Source organism: Lepisosteus platostomus, chromosome 10, assembly GCF_059453375.1.
Source record: "Lepisosteus platostomus isolate fLepPlt1 chromosome 10, fLepPlt1.hap1, whole genome shotgun sequence".
NCBI lineage: Eukaryota > Metazoa > Chordata > Actinopteri > Semionotiformes > Lepisosteidae > Lepisosteus > Lepisosteus platostomus.
In genome coordinates, this window is record NC_142620.1 from 3,133,445 (window position 1) to 3,157,159 (window position 23,715).

At 42.6% G+C, this 23,715-nt stretch overlaps 2 protein-coding genes across 10 annotated transcripts in view; one reads left to right on the top strand and one right to left on the bottom strand.

The window, feature by feature from the left end:
- ralgapa1 (Ral GTPase activating protein catalytic subunit alpha 1) overlaps nt 1–18,615 on the top strand; it is a 65,707-nt gene extending 47,092 nt beyond the window's left edge. For 4 of the 9 annotated variants that reach the window (XM_088647527.1, XM_088647528.1, XM_088647531.1 and 1 more), the window contains 3 exons: nt 10,171–10,295; nt 14,819–14,933; nt 16,081–18,615. In XM_088647527.1, coding sequence (XP_088503653.1) covers nt 10,171–10,295; nt 14,819–14,933; nt 16,081–16,168 — 328 coding nt within the window. In that variant the 3' untranslated portion in view covers nt 16,169–18,615. Of the gene's footprint in view, nt 1–10,170; nt 10,296–13,083; nt 13,115–14,818; nt 14,934–16,080 lie in introns of those variants that run through there. The other 5 variants (XM_088647530.1, XM_088647536.1, XM_088647535.1 and 2 more) reach the window with 3 other exon arrangements.
- A 1,588-nt stretch (nt 18,616–20,203) lies between these two features.
- insm2 (insulinoma-associated 2) lies at nt 20,204–23,525 on the bottom strand. The gene has a single exon (XM_088647537.1). The coding sequence runs from the start codon at nt 23,332–23,334 to the stop codon at nt 21,688–21,690; it is 1,647 nt and encodes a 548-aa protein (XP_088503663.1). The 5' UTR covers nt 23,335–23,525; the 3' UTR covers nt 20,204–21,687.
- Between the last annotated feature and the right edge of the window lie 190 nt (nt 23,526–23,715).

Here is a 23,715-nt window from a genome sequence, read left to right on the forward strand (position 1 = left end):
AGTTGGACAGCATGGGTTTATGTGATCACAGTCCATTGAATAATACTCATCCCTGAGTGCTTTAGAAAGGAAATAAATATCCTAACTTTTTTTTGTTGTTTTTATAGTAATATATTGTTTGTGAGTGTATACCTTCTCGTACGAAGAGACATTTCTCACTCAAGTCGAGCCTGAGCTGATGAGACAGAGCTGCAGATGGGCACAGGCATGCTGTATTGATCAAGCTTAATGGCATTACAGACCTCCTCTCTCAGTGCCATGCCGCCTCATGCTTCTGTTGCAAAGAATTGACAGCAGCTTTGTTTCATAACCAAGGAGGAAAATGAGAGAATTTTGACTGCTCAATAAATATTGACATCTTATTTTCTTCTCCAGAACCTGTAGACATTACATTCTATATGAAATGTGCTATAGACAGTGTGGCTCTGAATTATCGGCACTGATCCTTGTTGCCTGCCTGTGCCGAAGGAAAATGATTTGCTTTGAAATGCTATAGCAATTTAAGTTTTTTTTTATTATTATTATAGTTAAGGCGCATGAGAGTCAATCCCATGGTAAGGACCAAAGACGGTGCTTATTATTTTTCTTTTAGAATTAAATTGCCTCATTTTAGCACTGTTTGAGGCAGTTAACTACTTTACAAAATTGTGTAGGTTTTCAACTTTTTTTTTTCCTCTGTGGGATACAGATACAGCTAGGGACCAGTCAGCCTGTCACGCTGTTCGGTGAAATATCTTTAATTAAAGTATTAACGCCTTAATTCTGTTACCATGTTCATATAGCGTTGACAGAGAGCTGGGTTTGATACAATTTAGGCCATGGTTTCAGACCCTTCTGGGAACTTGAGTTCAAACTATACAGACCGGTTGCGTATTATATTCTAGTACAATATGTACTTCGTTGCTGGAGGATGACTTTTTTGTCTTGTTGCGTTGATGCACATTAGCAAGTTGTAATGGGTGACCACTCCTGGAAAACGTGTGGAGTATCTTTTCCCTAATCCTGCTGATACTCCTGTCCTCCTCTTTAAAAGCTTCCCTTGTTGTTTTTAAAAAATTCCATAGCCAGAAAGAAATGTTCTCATCTGACTCGTCCTCAAAGCAAAAAACATTGTTTGGCTCAGCTTGAGTCTTAGCTCCGAGCAATCTTGCCCATCTGTGTATCTATGCTGTGCTCAATACAGGAGTGCAGTATTGATTGGCGTGTGTTGCATGGGTCGATCATTCTGACAGCCAGAATTACAGTCATCTGTCATTATCGACGGATGTCTTTCCAGCCCGATCTCTCCCTAGCCTGTCCTGTCTTATCTTGCTTTGGTTATAATTGGACTACATTTAGTTGAAAACTCTGATTGTTTTGTCATGGAAAAGGGTGCTTTATGCTGGTGATTGTGTCCCCTGTGTCAAATGTAATGGCTTGATCAAGCAATTAGACTCTTAATGCATCACAGGGGAGTGAAGAGTAGATAGGATTTGAAGTAACGATTGGGCCCAAGGGAAAAGTACAGGCTAGATCTATTACTTACCTGTTGATACCGTTGACAGAAGCAGGAATTTTTCTGTAGTGAATAATTCCAAAGCACGGCTTTAAATGCCTTTGATTTGAGCCACTGGAGACTGCAGATTACAATAACATCTGTGTTGTCTAATTGAGCTCTTTAGAGCGGACTTTTAAAGAAGCTCAGAGTAGTTAACCGTTATTCCTCTGTTTTTAGTCAATGATGAAACTCCTTCCTTATTCATTAAATGCTTTATTAATTTGTTCATAATAGCACAAGGTTTTATGTATCTCTTACAAGATAAGTTAATGCAGCGTAAATGAAAAGCTGCAAGGCACATTATTAAACGTGTCATAAAACCCGAAAGTGTGAAAAAATGTGCTATCATTGTGGTCCATTTGCTGGCTGACGCACTCTAATTTCAGAACAGTAGGTAACGCATCAACAAGAAGCTCAAGTACTAAGTGAATAAGCCAGAGAGCGCCACACAATTATCTTTTGTTGGGTGGTGGTGCTAACACAGCAATGTGATTAGCTTGAAAGAAAAGAGCCTCTTTGGAAACCACTGTTTTCTTTGAGCACACTGCAGATGAGGCTCATCTAATGACATCAAAAGAGTGACACTTTTAAAATATGCCTCTTTTTTTTTTAACCCACTGATCCCTTTTTTCTATAAGATAGCGTGACCAATAAGTTTAAAAAATAAGCACATCATCAGCATCGCATCAATCAGTTTTAAAAGGTTAGTTTTTGCCTCGACGCATTTCCCCTTGAGTCATATTGAGTCCCCTTGGCCAATAGATGTTCCCATCTGCCTGTAGATCCCATTAATCCATCATTCACCATGACTGAGAAATTTACACTTTAAAGCAAAAATTGCTTCTGGATGGAAAAACTGTAAAGGGCTAATTGGCTTTAGTACGAATATAAATCGGATTGTAGTGGACAGACAGCTCCACTACAAAAAATAAATTAGGATTACAAAGTTTAGAGTAAAAAAAAAGTCTTGACTCCGATGTGTTAGATTTAGTGGAAATCTAAGATGCTGCAGTTCATTTATATTGTGGGTTAGAGTTGCAGTGTGGGTTCAGGCTGTGCAAACGATGCCCAGAAAAAGTACACCGTATGTGGTGACATTGCCACGATGTCCCTTGTGTTCTTGCTTTCTGATCGAAAGATACGTGTGTGTCTGACCTCCTTTCCCCTGCGTCGTGTTGGTCTTGCTCTTACAGCTGGTGGGCCATTTGGTTAGAGAGTCCCAGCTAGCATTTTTAGGAGTGGAATCAGAATCGTGCCTCGGGTCCCACACCCCTGTTTTATTCTCTCTTGCCTTCCGACTGATCTGCCTAGCTTGGGAGCTGGGGTGGGGGTGGGGGGGGAGGGGTGGTTAGACACACAAGCTGTTTGGAAGACAAAAAAAAATGGAAACTCAGCAAGCTACAGCCACCATCCATCTGTTGTAGGCCAATTGTGGAGACCGGGACACAATAAAAAGAAAAAAGACAGGGACGCTAAGCAGCTTCCCTATTGGACTGCCGCTCCAGTGGTGTGTGTGAGAGGGAAGCGTTGAGGTGGGAATTGAAGCTGGGTGACAGCGGCTCCTGATTCTCTGTGATAAAGCTGCCGGGCTGCTGGGGTCAGCATATGGCTTGGCGTGATAGGCAGAGCTTGGGTCAGTGCCTTCTCCCTCCGATTCTGGCTTCCAAAAGGCAAGTGAGCTGATGAATCCTGGCTCGGGGTCTCATTGTTTCGCGGCACTTCAGCACTACAGCCAGATAGGAACATGTCCTCCGGTTTGCCTCGCCAGCTCTCACAATAGGCCCATTGTGCCATCGCAAACGCTTTGACCTGCTGTGGCTCAGGGGCAGGGGCTGGGGGGGGGGAGGGTGGGCAACTTTCTGTCTTTCTGATCGCTGCCTGTTGGTGGGAAAATAAGAAAAAAAGCAGTTTAGATCTAATCTCTTTACAGTACTTGCTTGCAGTGGTTACTTCTAAAGGCTTCTGGCCACTGATTAATTTTTCATTAGAATGGGAAGAGAGCATTGAATAGAAAAAATAGAGTAATTAATTGATGGGGTACTGGACCAGATAGTATTTTGTTTTTCAGGGATGAATGCAATTGAAGTCATTTTAGTCTAATTAAGCAATCACAATCATGCAAGCAAACAATACCCAGTTACCATTAACAGGCCTGGCTCTTTAAATTGAATTAAAGTCTGTGATTATCGTGAAGTTACAGTTCAGAAGCTGAGTGTGATAGTTACATTCTGCATTTGTGCATGTGGTGTCACAGCTTAGACATCGTTTTGCCCCGTAGAACAGATAGGTAGAACAGGACCTCAGAAACTTTACTACAAAGTATTTGATTGGCAAGTTTTTAAAGGACATGTCTGCAGTGGTGACCAGCGATGTATGTGTAACAATAATCTAAATTCCAAGGAGGATACTGAGGCTGATCTGTAGATCTCGGAGACGAGATGTTCAGACAACATATGTGCCTTAGAAGGAAAGCTAGGAGATTGCTTTTAGGCAACGCAACAGTTCTTTAATCCTGTGCAATGTATGAGCAGGTGAATAGTATTTTATTGTTATTTAGTACTCTCTTCTATGTTGAGAAATACTTTTTTTGTTATTTACAGGATGAAAGTAAGCAAAGCAGGAACCCTTTTTTCAAGTACACACATTTAATTGTGCAATTGTTTGTCTGTCCATGTAATTGACAATACTTTTCATGTGGTCTGTTAGGGCTTGTCCTGTTCCATCACCTCAATGAAAGTACTGTAAAAGAAGACAGACAATACATGTTCATTCCCTTTCATAAATATTTTAGAGTATTTTTGCAGTGCAAACAGAAAAACACAAACCAGTAAAATTAATGTGCATCAAATCAAAATTGCCATCTAATTATTAGGAATATCAGTATAACTTGAAAATATTTTATTTTTAGTTACTTGTTCTTGTATGTATATATTGACATATTCTTAAAAAGTATAAGGGTTGGAAAAACAATAGCCTGAAGGGGAAAAGCTGTCACATTAATTAATCCCACAGATTTAAAGATATAACTACAAAATACATCAAGATCTGCATTTTATAGGCTGGATTGCATTTAAGTCAAGATTAATAGGTAGAAATTTGATGTTGAACTCCAGTCCCAGATCTTGTCAAGCTCCCTGAGGCTCAATGCATTAGTCAGGCCAATCTGTTGCTAATCTTGAATGCTGTGACATTGGTTTTAATGACAGGTTATGGAGGCTTGTTACAGCTCATCCTGGTAATAAAATCACTTTTATGGCTCTGATAGAAGGAGCATTAGATGGAAAAATAACCAGATTACGGTGCACTTGGGCTCTCATAGATGTCTGTAATTACAGTCTGTAAAATATCTGAAATTGAATTATTTATATTATTTTTTCTGACTTTTTTGAGTGAAAATAAAAACATTCTCTACAGTTTAAAGATATTGCCCTTCTTGTTCATTTTCATGGTTTACAGTTATAATTTTGTAAGATAAGTACAATCCCTGAATTCTTACAGATAGATTTTTTTAATCATCTGAAGGCTCAGTATTATTTATCTAAACGACAGGCTTAAAGAAAGGTTTCTTTTGTGTGTGTTTGGGTGACTTTTCGGCAGTTTAATTAGTTTATGGTGAAGGCTTAATAAGGTAAGAACTTGTTGTTTTTTTGTGGAGAAGAAGAAAACTATTTTGGGGTGGCCATATTTATGTACTAAAACTGTAAAAGGCAAGTCTTTTGTGTTCATTTATTGAAATTGCACCTTTCCTAAAAATATACAGCGTCAACTCTGAGCGTTTCACAACTTCAGAAAGTGTTAAAATTGCTTATTAATATGCATATATCCTGTAATTCACAGTGACATCTGCTTGCTCTTAAAACCCCCACGGTGGTGAAAGGCGTTTCTTGTGATGCGCAGTACCTGTTGTGTAACACTTCTACAACTTCAAAGAGCAGTTCTGACCAGCCCGCTGACTTTGTTCCAGAGTGTGCCCTTGAAAAATGCTTTCTGTTTAGAACAGCTCTTTACTTCCTGCTTTGACCATGTGAGATCAGTAGCCTTATGTTTCATATCAGCAGGTACTTTCTACAGCTCTTTCTGGTCTTTAACTTCTGAAATGGCTTCATCACTTTTAGATTTAGATTTCTGCCAGTTCACACATGGCTTTGTCTGAGGCATCTCTGCAGTGGTTTCTTCACTGTTCTTCAGCTCTCTGCCCTCACATGACTAATGAGAACCTAACTGCCAGCAAAAAAATCCTTTCCAAGTAGAAGGCAGATGTTTTGGGACTTTCCAGCAGATGTTTAAATTCCATTTAGCTTGCAGCTTTGTGATTAAAAGGAATAGGTACTGCAGATAAAAAAAAAGGCAATTTGTGATTGCAAATACATCATCAGCAGGACAATAATGCTTCCGAATCCAGGTTCTTCAACACAAAATTGTAATTATAGAATACATGCAAGTCTAAAATTAGAGGTTTTTTAATGAATAAGAGTAGAGGAGATCTTGGCGCGAATGCCAGGGCTTTGAGCAGCGCTTTTGAAAACATGTTCTCTGTGTCTCCATGTGCTTCCACTGGATGACACCTGTAGTTCTATGTTTAAGATTAGATTGGAAAGGTGGCATTAACTACCCATGGAAATCTCAATGTATACCTTTATATGCTCAATGCACTGTGCAGTGTCAATAGCATTATAATAGAGAGCTCAATTTGAAACGACAGCTGAAGATCAATTATATACATTCCTGCCAATTTTCGACAATTAATTCTAGGTGACAATTCTGAGATTTGTTTTTTTGTTGTTTTGGTGGGGAGGTCAGACAAGGTCGGAGTCTTATCTGGTGGAGGCTGGCTTTAATTGGGGCTTCTCTTGGCTGTGTCTGTGCACCTGTTGTGTGGGGCTCCAGTCAGCTGGCAGGTCCAGAGGAGCCCAGATAAAGACAGGACCAGGTGTCCTGCCTGGCGCTCTTAATTGAGCTACAGTGTAAACAATACACACTTCGCAATGTAATGTGGCTAAAGGCATGGATTAGAGCCGGAGGTTTCCTGGCTATGTGGAATCTCTCGTCTTTTCAATTGGTGAACCCAGCTAAATCCCACTTAAGGTCTTAAGCAGGCGAACACTGTTGGAGAGCGGAGAAGAAAATACGGAGAATTAAAACCAGTAGTTTTAGTTGTCCTGCAACCCTGTATCTTGGTATACAAATGCCTCTGCCTGCCAGCCCTTCACTTGGATTTGTTTAAAAAGAGTTAACAAACAGGTGTAAGTTATCAACAACGTATTTTAAGCAGCATCTTAATATAAGCTACAGACATACTGATAAAGAGCTATTTTGTGGATTGCAGTATTGCATATTGTATTAGTATTACTAGCAACAGAACTGATGTGATTGTGTTCACTTGTCATCAAAGATAACTGCTGCTCAGTGGTGCCTAGAATAAACTTTTTAAGGGATGACATTTTTCTTGCGAGATGGTCTGTTTTTGATCATCTGATGTAATGGATTTTATTAGGAAATTAAATGCACCCTAGTCTTTTAAATTAGCATTATAAAGAGCAAGCTCTTTCACTAAGCCTGGATTAAATAATTCTAAACCTCTGCCGCAGCTCCATGTAAACGGCACCACTCTAGAAATCCATCCCCTTGCCTTTTACAACAAATGGCCATGATGAAAAAGGTCAGCAGTCCATTTTGCTTTGAAAATAAACCCGTTGTGGAGCTCAGCTGCTTTATGAGACTGCTCTTGTCAGAGGAGACCAAGGCCCTGTTCTTTAAAAGGAAACAGCTTGTTTAGATAGCAGCTAGTTCTCCTGTGGTCTGCCAGCTTTTTTCTCTTCCTGGCAAGCACCATGAGCGTGAAAAAAAGGAATGATCAATTGGGAAGCTATCAGTACCAGCATGTTCAGAGTGGTGAATTAACACACCACTGGGAATATTTCTGGGACCCACCAAGATACTTCACTTGTAATGTGCTAACAAGCTCATTTTTGGTATCTCTTCAGTGGTAATTTCTCTCTTTCCTGAGAGAGCCTGGAGTTGAGTGCACCAGACATAATGAAAAGCTCAGTAGGAGGGAGAAGCAAGAGGCAATTTTTTTCCCTTTTCAGCCAAATAGAAAATGAGTTTCTGGTAATACACAAAGGCCAGCTTTTTTCTTCCATACAAGAGTGACTGCTGCGAACCGAAGGACTCTATTAACTACGGAAAAACCAGCAGCTGTGACGTTTCTCTAAAAAAGATACTTTCCTTTAACAAGCTGTTAAAAAAATGCCCTTCAGAAATCCAATTACAGTATATCTAGGCTGGGGCTATTGGGGTTGATGTGTAATGCAAAAATATGTGTTTTTTTTTCTTTTTTTTTATACAAAGTGCATCTTATGTTAACATAAAGGAGGATTTGTTGTCTTGGTGACAAGGTAGCACTAACACATACCCTGAGGTGAAGCACTGAACAAAGAGACAGAGCCTTAAAAAGACAAACCTGCAGTGCCTTGTCTTCCAACCATCTGGAAAGTCTGAGTCTGCAGGTTTACGGTATTTTTTATAAGTTGAAAGACTGTTTATCGTTTGTATAGGCAGTGTCAAGAGATTTCAGCACTTCATGTTTTCGAGGTAGATCTGAAACTAGGCCACTGGAGTTGGTGTTTTGTAACACTTTGTTCTGTTCCTAGAGCCTGGGAATGTATCATCATCACATCACTGTCAATAGCAGCTTATTCAGTTCAGGGTCATGATGGCACCCGGGTTGTGATGCCAGTCCATTTCAGGGCACGCACTCACACCAGGACGAATTTACAGACGCTAGTTTCCCATGGGCGGAAACCGGAGCACTTGGAGGAAATCCATGTGAGCATGGGAGAACATGCAAACTCCACGTGCCAGAGTGCCTCCACCTGACATGTATATGATTTAAAATTTAATATAACTTATAGAATTTAATATAAACCAGGTCAAGCACTTCTGCACAGCTTCATTTTTTATAAAAAAAAAACTTCCTTAATTAAAAAATACTTCAGCACCAGAGAAACAAATGGGACTTACTGTTTGTTGAGTTTGGTCTTGAAGGTGTGTGTATACATGTTCACACACATGGTGTGTTTGCTCTTGACACAATCCTAATTTCTCTGTACTGACTCCATCATGCTGTTTGAAAAGTTTGCAGAGTTTTGATGCAGTGGTGGGCATAGGGTGACGAAAAAAGAAAACTAGTTGGAAGTTTGTGTTTTTTGGGGGGGGAAGGGTAGTGAATTTCTCAGTTTCAGAGGTACAAGGTTTGCAAGCCAGCGTGTTGGCTTCTGTCCTGATAATTGCATTCAGCTGCCTGCTGCTTCACGATCAACAGCCTCTTGCTTAGCTGCTGCTGAGCGAGAAGGAAATGCTCTCCCACACACAGTCGGCTGCACACAGCCTCGCCGTGAGCCGGAGGAAGGAGGCTGAGCTCTACAGGTCTGGCAAGGCCTCCCTCTGAACACCACTGGCACTGTGGTGCTGTAGAAACACTGTTGTGAGTGGAGATGGGGCCGTGTCTGGCATCTGCTGCGCTGTGTCATGTATAGGACCAGGAGACGGTTCCGTGTTGCGACAGGGGTTGTGAAAGTGTGGAACAAAGTTCCAGTCTTGTTGTGAGCCAGATATACGGGCTTGTTTCGAGAAACGGCTAGATCGACATTCTTGGATCAAATAGTCGCTAAATATCAAACAGGCCAGATGGACTCCTCTTGTTTGTAAGTGTGACTCCTCGTGTTCTTATAACCTGCTAGCAGATTCCATGTGCTGAATTCCCAGGGCCCTTCTGTGCACGTCTGCATTACAGTTTCAGTCTGGCAGATAAAGTGAACTGTCTTTTGCACTTCAGAGGGCTGCAGAACATGCCCTTCTTAACCGTGAACTGGTTAAGGTGAAAATGCTTCCCAGTAATGTTTTCACTCGGCTAAATTCAGCTTCTTAGAACAAGGACTGTAGTCTAGGCTATAGTCACAGGCTTTCCTCTTTATACACTGACGATTTGTTAAAAGGCATTTTCCCTGATTCACATATTGGCAAGGTTTGTTTTCCAGGGTTATCGTCTAGAATGTGAAGAGGCATTGGGGAGTGTTTGGTAAGAATTTAGTTTTAGTTAGGTTTTAGGGGGTAAATATGTATAGTTTTTTTTTTATTAAAGTACAGTATATATCGGATAAATAGTCTGTGTTGTTAGTGTATAACAGATAAACGAGCTACCAAGTATAAAAATGTGCACTCATCATTTGTCATAACCTGACAGATTCTTTTCAACTGGTGGACATCACGAATATCAGGGGGTAATGAAGGTGCATCCAAGCCAGGGGATTATAGCTGAGAGCCTCTTTGAAGCCCCAGTAGTCCTTCTTTGCCGTACTTTCCTCTGCAACACTCTTCCTTCTTTCTTGTTCAGTTAAATCCATCCTCTTGCCCTTTGCCACAAAGGGCCATGATGGAACAGTGTCTTGATTTGAAAATCACCCTGTTGTGGAGCTCAGCTGCTTTTGGAGGCTGCCCCTGTCAGAGGGGTGGGCAGAGGTGAAGTTTCAGTGAAACCGGAGCTTTCTCGTCGCGTTGCCCTGGGTGGCGGAGTTTGGGAATGCTGCACTGTCCTGTCGAAAGCTCAGTTCGTCCTTGACCAGTCTCCCCAGCTACGAGGAGAGGGCTCGCTATCTGGAGACCATTGTGCAGCACCACCTGGAGCCCACCACCTTTGAGGACTATGCCGCTCAGGTCTTCTGTCCAGCCCCCTTCCACCACCTCCCTGCAGATGCAGGTAAGACGCCCATCTCAGCCAGTCGCAGCCAGTCAGCCCATCTGCAGGCTGAGCACATGTCAGAATTCACCTGGAATCCTCAGTGCACCCCCTAAAGCTGATGCAGCATATTATTGTTTACTTGGCTTTTGTGGATTGCTTTGTAATTGGGGAGAGTAAGAGGACTAAGTATATTATATAAAGCTGCATTGTTCTTCTTATTATTAGGGGCTTATTACTTAATGTACATAAGCAGACATGATTGAACTACTGTCTAGAGCTCTTTTATATACAGTAACTTAACCTCAGCTTGTAGTACTTAGGTTTTACAAGCTGGAAAATTAAATAGTAAATGAAGATGATGAAACACATTAAGAGACGCTCTATAATTAGAAACTTGTTGCTGTAGTAATTGCACAAAAGCCAATTTGTCAAATAGCGATTGTGTTTGGTTTCTCTAACATTTTGCATTTCTTACTATGAATATTGTGTAATAAAATCTCAGTTCATCCCAGGAAGGATACACGATTCCTTCCTGATTTGTTACTTCAGATGTGCAACTTGAACAGTCTGTTAAAATGATGCTCTGCATTTAAGTTATTAGTCACCTTTCAAAAACAGTGTGTGTTGCACACTGTTTACGTCTCTTGGTAAATGCAGTTGTAGGTATTTTTAATTAATTGTTGTAAAACAACAGTCATTCAGTAATTATTACAAATTTACTCCTAATTTTTAGGATGTAGTTTACAGTTTCAGTTTTAAAATGCACTTAGCGGAATTAGTGATGGTTTATAACTGGTGTCCAAACATCCTCAGAACATTGGTAGTACAATTTGGCATTCACTTTTTGTGAATAAAATGTAAAATTGTATTATAGAATCTTTAATGTTAAAAAACATTTTTCAACAGTTTACTCTACTCTTCTACTAATTTGATAGTCTTTCCCAGATTATCCCCTGCCTTATACTGGGTTTACAGTGTCCTCTGTATTCTGCCCTTATTCATGAGACTGTAGCATGTATTATTTGTTATGAAATAGTCTAAATCAATACAATGTGCGACTCGTTTAAAAGAACATCATTTTGACATTTTGCGATGTTCGTTTTAAAAGGGGGAGGATTTGAATACTGTAAACATCCACAGTACAGATTCCGTTGTGAACAGAGCCCCGTGATGTCAAAGCTTGTTTCCAATACTACTGAAATTGAGCAACACCAGCTGTTTTTTTTAATTTATGAATTGTAGTTTAGTTCATTTTTTTTTCCATTATTCATTTCTAAGTTATCAACATACATAAAAAAATTAAAGGGTCACTTAAGCATAAGGAAAAACTGTGTCATATGAATGGTGTGACTCCAAGATAAAAACTGCTGTCTTTCTTCCGGTCCAGCACTTCACTCAGGTGTCTGGGGAGATGACTGTTTTGGGTGTCTCCCTGGGTGCAGCACAAACACAGCGGTGATGCGCTGTGCTCCCAGTGGAGAAGTGGCTCAGTAGTACGTGATTTACCTGCAGTGTCCACTGGGGGCGGCTGGCGGAGTATTTCCACAAGGATGTTGCCAAGAGAGAAAACAGGACCATGTGGCCTCGCCGGCCAGTCTGCCTTCACCCTGGCGTACAGCAGTACTGCAAGTGTCACATACAGAAGAGGTGTAGACCATGTCCAAGTCTTGTAGCTCAAAGCAGTTGAGGAGGTGATTTGACAGCTGCGATTTGATCATCGCTTGTTCCTGTCAGTTTGTGCCGCTCCTAGAAAAATTGCTCCTAGAGCCTACTCTTCAGAGGTTTCCTCACTAGTCCCTGCAGACTGAACTAGGACTGATCAGTCTGTGTCCTGTACGCTGGTCAAGTTCAGGTGTTAGGAAGCACACAATATCTCTGCGCTGCTGCCTGAGCTCTGGCCATAGTTGTAGCTTCCTTGGATACAGGTAGCTGGGCCAGTGTGGTGTGGTGCCTGTGCTTAAGTAGCCAAATGGGAGTAGTTAACATTGACACCGAGCTTCCTGCGCTTGCTGCGAGGTTCCTCCGAGCACTGCAGTGGTCCTCCAGAAGCCTCAGGCCATTTTAAGACGCATATCCCGACCATCTCCTGCTGTCACTGTGGTGTCGGTGAACGTCTCTAACATTTAGGAAGACTTTGCTGCACCCACGGTACCTCTCCATTCAGAAAATCTGCCCGACGATCTGACTGACGAAGGTCAGTTAATTGTTAAATCCAGTACTTGAATCTGGATGCTTTTTTTAATGAATCCTCATTTCCCGAAAGAGGCATCCTTTATTCCCAGCACTTTGCAGTTTTATTGGTTATTAAGCAGATTAAGTGCATTAGGCACAGATGAAATCCATGAATTTTGTCATATTATATCCAGCACTCAGTTTCTTCATAGTGTTGGAATAAGGTTTTGTACATTAATGACCCTTTCATTTTTTTGTGTATGTCTTTATTTTTCTTCATTAAAGGGATATTCGCTGTGTATATTTACAATTTTTGTAAATGAAGGAGTTTTTTACTGGAAAAAAGTCTATAATATTGATTCTCATTACATTTTATTAATCCTGAATACTAAAGAGGTTGAATGTTTACATACCTTTGTACTGTCCAGTGCAAATCATTCTTTCGGTTTGGCTAAGACCTCTTTTTTGGTGATTGATTTTTCAGTATCAAGCACCACTTCCCTTTTAAAGATATGATTGATTTCCACAGCAGTGTCAACAGTCTTGGTCACTTCATTCTTTCTAGTAAGAGAGATTGTGTTTATTTTTTATTTCATTTTCTATTTTTTCGTTTATCTTATGTTTTTTCCTTTAGATCATTAACTATCACTTGTGTATGTCTGAAGGTAAGACATTTGAGTTTGGAAACAAAAAAGGCTGCTTTGTATATGACTTCCTAGCCTATAACCAAGTTATAAGTCCTTCTTTCCGATGCCTCTGTCTCCACACTAAACGAAATCTCACTCTGCTTTGGAGAAAAGATGAGCACTGTTCTTATCGTTCCCTCACTAACCCCAGGCCTGCATGTCCCTCTAACTCCTGACTCGGGGTTGTGTTCAGCCAGTGGTAGAGGCTCTGTCTTACCCTAAATCTCTCACCGTTATTAGTACTAATTAATACTATTGTTGTACTTCCATTAGTCCAATAACTCCTCTTGTTTTACAATGAGTTTCTTGGCATGGACTACCAACACGTCTCACCTGTGTTAACCTGCTATGTGTAGTGCTGATGTTCTGACATGGTCTGGACATGGAAAGCTCGCTCACTCGAGAGCTGGGAATGCACCCAACCCTTTAACACTCCATGTTTGTAGTGTCTGTTTTCACACAGCAGCTACTGGGAAGACTCCCAGAAGCATTTTATTTTTGAGTATTTGCAAGCAGAAGAGTACCAGGATATAATCTCAGGGGAATCTGACAAATATACCTTCAGTACACAAAACAACCATCATCATTTGACTACAGGCACTCTTTCAGCTCAAGTCAATACTCTATAGCTTGCAGATAAGCCCTTGTGCACAAAATGATGTAACACTAATTTCTGTATGTACAAATCAAATGATTTGCAAATTACAGAGTTTTTCAAATTACGATTTTTAAAACACATTAACCTAATATGAACCTGGACCTCTGAAAAACTTTTTTTTATTATTTCTGCAAAGACTTTTAAGGAGCTCATTACGTTTCTCATCGTAAAATTGTCTACATTAGCAAATCGCGTTATTCAGTCACATATCCGTGGCTGTTTTTTAATTCAGTTAACGAGGGGAGTCCCAGTTTGCGCTTCCTGAAGCATCGGTCGTTCAGCATACTTCCACAATGTATTTCACTTCAACCAGATTTTATTTCCAATTGGAAATAAGAACCGTTTATCTTTCCTGCCTAATTCGTTTTTTTGATCTAAGATGAAAAAACATGACCCACTTTCACGCCTGCGCATTGCCAGTGACGTGTGCGAGAAGGGGCTGCTGTGGCGGCACAGGGCCTCTCAGTTCGCTGCCGTGCCGGTGGAAACCAGCGCTCGGTGTGCGGCGCCCACCCACACAGACTCGAGCAGCTCTTTGCCACTAACTGGCTGGCTTCAATGGCAACGAACGGCAAAAAAATAAACAAGCAAACGAAGCAGAGCCCCTGGTTTGTCAAGTAAAGCTGAAACGTTTAGTGGCGTGTTGTCTTCGGCTGCCTGTGTGTGTGGGAGCCACTGTAGGGAAAGGTTTCTGATGGGCGGTTCGTGACCGAAAGGGTAAGTCAGTCACTGCTTCGTGCATCAATCAGCATCTCGGTGTGTAAGGTGTCAGTGTACAAGTTATAACATGAGGAGATCTAGCCATTACTCTTGCGCTCTGCGCACACCTATTATTAATTCCCTTTCAGCCTTGTGTGTCATTTCTCACACCTGTTATCTTTTATCTCTTCTCCCCTTTCTCTCTCCTGTTTCCTTTGTTTAATTTTTGTTGTTGTTGTTGTTGTTGTTGTTGTTGTTTTTCTCCTCCCTCCCCTGTCCTGTCCATCTCTGTTTGCGTCACATTTTTTCTTCATTTCCAACCAAAGAGAGAAATGCTGTGATATTTCTGCTCCTTCCCAAACCTCCACTAGAAAACATTGGCCTCATCAAGGTAAAGGGCAGAGGCTTGAAACGGAAGGTCTTTCACGCTAGCTGTGAATGGTATGCTGAACAACATTGGCACAATTATTCCTTCTTCGTTTTTTTTCCTCCTTTCTGTTCTGATGCTGCTGCTCCTTCCCTGACCCCAACACACTATTCCAGCTCCCTTGTACACTTTAAGACATCAGATTTAAGAGTGTTGATTAGTTTTAGCGTCTCTTGTGGTTTGATATTTAAAAGTCCATCAGGAATATACAAATCTATAAGTGAGGTATGAAGAGGTTATTTTATGCAGGCTCATCTTTTTTTGTGTGTTTCACATAGTGTACAGCTAATCTAATGATTGGGTCTTTGTCTTTGTTTTGTTTTTGACACAGTAGATTATCTCAATACAGTAGATTTGCAGTTGTTGAATGACAGCAAGTGATTGTTCTGTTTGCAAGACTATACTTTAATAAACTAGGTAGAATAGCTGACAACAACATACCTTAAAAACATTGATTTTCTGTGGTAGCCAGGCTGTTTAACTGTTAAATATAAGAAGTACATCCTTTATCTGCTGTATTTGCAGTTGATTTTTCTTTTAAACCTGTTTGTGGAGACTTTTTTTTTACTTTGTTTAGGACATATCAAATTAATTTTGCTTCCAGTTATTGTACTTTTACAGTTAAAAATAGATATTTAAACAAGTAAAAGAAACCATACACCAAGAAACCCTTTACATGTTGTGTTTTATTTTTGTTAAATGTCATTCTGCTCGGAAACTTGCAAAGAATAGTAATAAATCGTTTTAAAGACCAAATGATATCATAGAGGGAGCTTCACTCCCCAAGGAGACACTGGGGTTTACTGTAGCAAAAGGCTGGATTATTGAAGAGCTACAGCACCTTCTAGGAGAATAAACTGCATAAACAACACCCCTTTTTGATTCTAATAACCAAGCAAAAGTGTGCCCACACACTCCCTGGCAGACAGGAAACTAGAGGCTAATTTAACTGAGAGTGCAGTAAAATGCATTAACAGAGCACATCAGCGTAGGTGCTTTAAAAAGAATGCGGTGCACAATGCCCAAGCACAGCCACACATTTTTCCGTCAGTCCTAAAGAATGCTTGCAGATTTCTCAACAGCCCCCCTGCCAGGCAGGCAGGTCCCTTCTGACGGCTATGCCCCCCTCCCTCACCCCCCCGCCCCATGCTGTCTTTGCAGGCTCATGTCCCGAGAGTCAGCAGGGAGACGGCCCGGCAGCGCAGGCCGACGGGAGCGACTCAGCCTTACCAATGTCTCCTCGTGCTAGCAAGAGCCGCATGTCCATGAAGCTGCGCCGCTCCTCCGGCTCGGCGAACAAGACCTGAGCGCCGGCGCCCCGCCCCCTGCCCGTCTCCACAGACGGCCCGGACGCTCGCCCGGCTGCTGCCGGGAGGGAAGCGCATCCCTGTGCACACGTACGGATTCGCAGCGCTCACCTGTGTCCGAGAACAACAAGCTCATCTCCAGTGTGTGTCCTCCACAGAACAAGCAGTTAGCGCATTCACATTGACGCAACCTGTTATTGAAATAATGCAATGATATTGTCATCCAATGTATTATTTTAGCTGTTGCCACTGTGCTTTAAATGAAATGGGTGCAACCATTTTTCTCCCTCCACACTAATATATGTGGCAGTATTTGTACAGAAGGAAATGACAAAGTGGTTGAAGCTTCTTGGCATACAAATGTGTAGCTTTTTTATACACTGACGATTGTTGTTTCTTCCATAATGCAGTCATTTATACGTGTAACGTTCACAAATTTTTTATTCCAAACAGAGGGGTCTGAAGCAAAACCAACTCATCAGCGTGTGAGGAGGGACTGGGGAACCCCCATTGCATGAAACCTAAATTAAAATCGCAGACATTTTGACGTTTTCATTTTACGAGACAGTAGACAAAATGGCTTCTTTGTTTTCAACAAGTTTAATTTCTCATATTCTTTTCTAATAGACTTTAGTGTTAAATTCTTCAGAAAATATATTTCTCACCCTAGAATATAGTAACGTTCTTTCCATGACAATATTATTGGCCTCCTTTTTAGGTTTTGAAAGCATTTGGAGTATAATATGTAACATCCTAACCTGACGGATATCCATAAATAAATTAACATCACCTGGCCCGTTGATGTATTTAGTTTTTTAATATGGCACAAAAGTTGAATGAACTTTTAGTGATCTACGAGCAAGTAAACTGCAGGTTACAGAATGAACGTCTTTGTTTGTGGATCGCATTTGTGCAGCAGAGCTGCTTGTTTTGCAGGTTGGCGCTGGTGTGTGTTGAGCTGGTATACTCCGTCAGGCCACTAAATCTAGTCTGCTGTGTCTGATGAACATCCAGGCTCCATAAGAGTTGTTCCTCATCAGAAATGACTGAATATCCTTTATAAAAGCCCTTGTGTGGTTTTAATATTGGGTATTGGTATTATAAGGAAGAGTCTACCCCATTCTAAAATTAAATTCTTACTCTTGTCCTAAAGATTATAAATTGCAAAGAAAAAAAGACTGAAATATGTAAATCTGCTTCTTGAGGTTAAACAAGACTACAAGATATGTGGTTTCCTAACTCAATGCAGTAGGAGGGCACGATTTTCCATTGGCTGTGTTCTCTAGATAAGAAAGCAGCACTACTGAAACCTGTGGAAAGTAGACACCAAGAGTTTGCACTGTCGTGTGGCACTAAATATGGCTCTGGGACCTCTGCACTTGAAATAATCTTGTACCATCTACAATGCTGCCTTGTTTCCCAAATTAGCTGAGAACAGTACTGCCCAGCTGTGATAAAGTGCACATCTATATACTGTGCGTTGCTATTGAATGAGGATCAAGGAGGTTAGTAGTGCTGTCAGATACCCTGTGTGACCTATGTAGCTCTTACAGAAGTTGCCAACTTTGTATCTGTTAGGAATTTGACAAAGTACATCTATTGTTTTTTTTGTGTGCTTTTTTTATGTTCAGAAATAGCTTCTCTTTTAGAGAGAAAATGGTTTATTATTTGTGGTCATTTTCTGACCAGCACAGATTTTACTTATTTTTTTAACTCTTAGAATGCTGGCTTGTTTTGTTTTACATGCTGTCCATTTTAAAGAATTCAGTATGGGTGTTTTTTTTTTTTTTTGTTGTTGTTGTTGATTTCATGTCTATTTTCATTTAATGTCGTGTGACATTGGATGGAATTAAAGTGAGAAATGGGTCAGGAATGGTGTTGGAGCTCACCATTACTTGTCCAGGTGTTCAAAAGGTGAATTTTTCTTTAGCATTTTTTAATACAAATTGTTGTGGATGGTTTACGCTGAAAATTCTTGTCAAAACATGAAAGCTGTTAAACACTTATGCAAATGTTGGGATCACCCCCCCGTATAAAGAAAACAAGTAAAAAAGTTTCCATTTTTATATTATTTTGAAGAGAAAGCTCATGCAGCATTCTAAGGGTTTTTTTTGCTAAATAAAAACAGTGAATATATATATATACTGTATTCCAGCTTTTGGAATGTGTGCATAATATAAAAGGAAAACCTTGGCTCACAATCAATAGTCTTTTGAGTAATATATGTTACTACTAACCAAATGCAGCATGACATCAGTACTAACTGCATGTGTGAAAATAAAATCTATACAGTACTGTCATACATGTAGTATCTATACATTTGTAATGGCTGTAAAGGAAAGAAAATGGAGGTGCGATTTAATTTGACAATAAAACTATTCTTACCATTTGTGTTCTGTAGTGTTTTTCAAAGTACATCGCATTGGATGACGGAATGATAAAAGTCTTTTTACTTGTATTTGACCTATGTAATTAAAAAGGTTGTGAACGTTTTTTTTCTGCTTTACTTCAGCTTATGGTTTAAGAAGAGGGCTGCTGAGTTCTAGAGACGGGGATATTAAGATACTACATTGATGTGATGAGCACGTTACCTTGACAGTCATGATGGAAACCTGTGGAAAATGCAGTGCACAAGAGTCTTCACACCTGCAACAGTCTAATTAGTTGGAAGAGCCAACTAAACGCCTTTCTCATGAACCACTAACTACAATACTTTAATGTACTGGACTGTGCAGCATTTCACTTGGAAAATGTTTTCTGTTGCAGTGATGGAGTTCGTTTACTTGGAAAGTAACCTGAACGTATTGCACCCGAGTCCGTTTTTGTTGGTATTTGTTCTCCCACTATGTCTCATCCTAGCTTTCCTAATGATAGCCAAAAGTAGGACTATGTCTTTTTCATTTAGCGGTTTGGGGCTTAATCCTAACTGTAGTCAATTCCGGTTGACTGTGCTTTGACAAGTAATCCATTTTCAATTTCTGTCTCCAGCTGCTGGAAAGCAATGCCAGGAGCTGTGAATGAAGGTAATTACTGTGGTAGTTAAACTGCAGCTGACTGCAGCCCTGGCTCAGCTCCTGCACCAGCACGGAGGCTTCCTGCTCCCAGCCTTCAGGCGGGCAGGACATGCCACCGAGGCTGCTGGTCTGACTTCAGAGGCGCCGGGCTGGGCTCCTCTGGGGCCGAGTGGCACCGGCTCCTGTTTTCGCCACAGCCTGGATACTCAACTGGACAAAGGGAAGTCGTCTCGCCGGGACGCAAAATGTTTAGGTGCAAAGCCAGTTCGAGCATGTGAAACCTGAAAATCGTAACCTCGGAAGATCTTGAAATGGAGTGAAGCGGGCTCAATCGAGCAAGCAACGAACAATTAAGTTACCTGAGGGCTTAACGGTTGAAAAACTGGATGAGCTTACCATTGGCGAGGAGTGTGTTTGGCTGTAGATTAAGTGAAACTGGCCGGTCTAGGGTCTGTGAATCACTGGTTGCTCCATTTAGACTTTCATCTAAGGACCACTTTGAAGCACCAGATAGAATAAGGAACAATCGAGCCACTTAAATTTTACAAAGATGAACTTGATGTTCAGCATAATCCAGATCATTAACAGCCTGTATCTGTGGAATTTTAAGGTACTGTCCATGACAAATTGATCTACTTTAGAACACAAATTACAGGAGCCACTAGAGTTCAGTTTTAGTTTTGTTAGACCCCTCTGCGTGTATTAAAACAAACATGTAATCTGAGCAGCTAATTAAGAACGTGAATCCAGCACCAGTCCTTGTAGCGCTCTATAGTCTGTGACCATTCCTCTGCATGTTACTGATCTCCAGAAATGCTCTAAGTGACATTGTTTAGTGTGCACAGCTCGTTATTAGCCCATCACCATTTTTCTTCACAATCTTGTTGATATAGGCTGATAAATTCAGGACGATTCCACTTTTCCCTGAGTTTCTGGAACAAGCATTTGTGATCAAAGCCACCAAAAGGTTAAAATTCAAATTTATTGTAATATACGAAAATAGCTTAAGAATGATGCCAGCATTGTAATAAAATACAGTGTGAACTTTCAACAGATCTTATCCATAAAAGTAATACGCTAAAAAAATATAATACAAGTCTGTTATAAAACTGGTATGTGTTCGTATATTATTACTGTTTTTGTAAAAGACAAACTCAGTTTGTTATCTGTGCGTCAGTTCATCTCGGCTTCCGTGTTTTAAAGACCGGAATTGGTATATTGGACGGTCCCCCGGAATCCTGTCGTTGAAATCAGAACGGTTTCGCAGGAATTACTGCTGCAAACCTATGAACACGACCCAGATAGCGCGCCGTGACGCGCTGGCACTCCAGGGTACTGGGAGTAAGAGGGACCAGTTTTACAATCCTTGGCTAAATACAATACAACACGATATAGACGACACGTTACAGTTAGTGTTTAAAATCGTTGTATTACCCTTTGGTTAATATATATAATGTGGATATATAGATATGGTTTAGCACAATAATTTTCAATTAAGTATATTCTACACCCCACATAGAAAAAATATACATTATGTAAATGACTGAATTAAGACGGACAATGTAAGGGTATATATATATAATGGAATAGACATTAAGAAGCACATTACCTCAGATTATGTGTTGCAAAAAATAAATACATTATAAGACCTGTCACCAACACTGTGCACAACAGCAGATTTATTGTATTATTTTATGTAGGAAAAATAATTTTATATTATTTAAAAAAATGTTTGTCACTGCCTAACACCTATACTGAACAAACATTCAATTTCCATAGGAATTACAGTTTGATAAGATTTTAATGTAAGATTCCATGGGCTGATTTTTCATGGATTTTGCTCCGATGTGTTATTAATTGCATTCTTGTAAACCCGAAACAAATCATTTTAAATTACGAGTTCTTGTAGACATACGGGCTGTTTTCACTATATAACGCAGCTGATCAGAATGTAAACACTTCTTTAAGCGCAGCCTTCCTGATACACGGACTTAAGAGCCAAGGTAAATCTTACCTTGCGCTTGTGTAATCACAGCGATTACTTTATACAGAGTTCAGTGTATTGCTTTCCGTTTTCAGTTATTATAACACAACAATTAATTCTACACCAATATACAGCATCAATACTTAAGCATGTACTTTCCTCAGATATAAAGCCCGACAAAATAACTGTTTTCTAATGCGATCCAACCTATTCTGATTTTCCTTTAGTCTTTATTGGAAATAACGAAAATACCCTAAGTATGGCTAAATATAATGTATATATCCATTTGATATAATATTCTTGATTGGTTGAAAACATCATAGTGGTACGGAGTTATTTGCTGTGAGAAAAAAAAAACCCAGCAGGAATCTCACGGACACAGAGGAGAACTTCTAACGTGTCCGGCTCGGAAGCGATCCGCTGCAGCTGGCGCCGGTCCGGACGCAGGTACGGTCACGGGGAATCAGCAGCCCGGCCGAACGGGCACCTGCAGCAGCAGCACCTGGCGGCTCTCGGTCGGGTGCGACTTGTTGATGTGCCTCGTCAGTCCTGGCGAGCTGAAGAAAGTCGAAGGGCAGTGTTTGCAGGAGAAGATCTGCTGCTCGCCCTGCGTGAGGTCCTGCCTGCCCAGGGGCCTGCTGCTTTTCCCTGGGCCCAGGAGAATCTCTCCCCGCACCGCATGCCACATCCTGTGCTTGTCCCTGATCTCCGCCGAGGGGAAATGGGCGCCGCAGAGGGGGCAGGGAAACGTGATCTGGCCGCTTTCCAGCGGGCTGTACGAGGACGACCTGACTGTTTCGTGCGCCGCTAGGTGCTTCCTCAGGTAAGCCTGCCTGCGGAACTTCTTGCTGCAGTAGCTGCACTCGAACACCTCCTCGGCGCCGCCGGGGCCGGGCAGGTAAGTGGCGGCGGTGGCCTCCGCAGCCTGGGCGCAAGCGACCACCCGGGAGCTCTCCACGCTCTGCAGGTGCTGGGCGAGGCACTTCCCCGCCGGGGCGAAGCACGGGTCGGCAGGCAGGGCGCTGCTGTCCTGAGGCGCCCGGTACTGCTGCTGCTGCTGCTGCTCCGCCGCCGCGGCCGCGTCTGTCGCAGGGCGCTGCTGAGCGGCGCACCCGGAGCTGTCCGGCGCCCGGGGGTGCTGATCGCTCTCCTTCCCCTCCGCGCGGGGCGTGTCGGCGGCGCTCTCGGCCGCCTTCCTGACGGGCTGGCTCTCCCCGCTGCCGGTGGGGCGCGGCTTGTGCCACCTGCGGTGGGACGCCAGGTTGGCCGGGCAGCTGAAGACCTTGTTGCACTCGGGGCAGCGGTACTCCACCCGGACTATCCGGGAGCACTTGTGCTGTGCGAGAGAGAAGGGGTCGGGGTACTCTTCCTTGCAGAGCTGGCAGATGAACTCGCCCAGGGGCTTCCCGCTCCCCGCGGGAGGCGCCGCTCTGGGCTCCGGGCTCTCTTTCTTGATCTTCAACCCAAGGACCGGCGAGGTGGTCACCTCGTCCTCGAAGTGGAGTTTTCTCATCGCCTTCGGCTTCTTCGCCGGAGGTTTCCCCCTGCGGTCCGCGCCGTGCGGGCAGGCCCGCTTCATGGAGGGGTGCAGCGGCGAGAACAGCCGCACAGGTGTTTCCATTTGGACCTCTGAAGGCGGGAAGTGGGAGTGCTGCATCAGGAGCCTTTCTATGGGGGACACCGGCGTGCTGCCGGGGAAGGACTCGGCCGACGCGGGTGAGTTCAGGCACCTCTCAAAAAACGATTTCCTCAGCTCCGCGCCAACGGGCTTCATCGGGCTGTAGGAGGCGTCGGCCCGGCCGGGAGAGCCGTGGTCGGGAGCGGCAAACTTGGGCTGGGGGGGGTCGGCTGCGATCACACTGTTCCCCGCCCTCTCCGCGCTCTCTGCCGGCCGTGTTTGCGCCCCCCCTGCGGGAGAAGGGGCTCCGCTCTCCGGAGAGTCTGCGGACGCCGGCGCACCTGAGCCCAGGTTGGCAGGGGACACGACGGCGTGCGCCTCCGCGGTCTGCGAGGGCTGGACCAGATGAGGCGGCTCTCGGTCCTCGCCGCGCACTCTGTAAGATGCCGGGCAAGTCCGTTTGCTCCTTTTCACTAAAAATCCCCTCGGCATGGTTTCAGCCCGCCTGGAGAAGAGCTGTGGGCGCGGGTCGGGGCTGTCGGAGCGCACGTGGAGAGCCGGCGCTGGTCTCTGCCGCCCCAGAGATCGGGGCTTGTTTTTTATCGTTGGTGCTGCCTTTTGTTTTTCGTGAAGTCACTATCGGTGTCAAAGCCCTGTCCAATCAGTAATCAGAAGGGGCTAGCTGGGCCCGAAGACGAGAGGGACCAGAACTGGGAGGAGCCTGCTGGATTAAGTATTCACGTCAATTCACAAGTAGACCTTAATCCGTAACGATGTTTATAACGTTTTTAACATGCCACCGGCAATTACATGCGGGCGAAAGTATTGTTTTTGTGACAAACGTGGCTATGTTTTCAACATAGCTCCTAAAAA

What these genes read in the sequence shown, in the direction of transcription:
- insm2 (XM_088647537.1), bottom strand. Translation starts at nt 23,334, where the DNA reads ATGCCGAGGGGATTTTTAGTGAAAAGGAGCAAACGGACTTGCCCGGCA.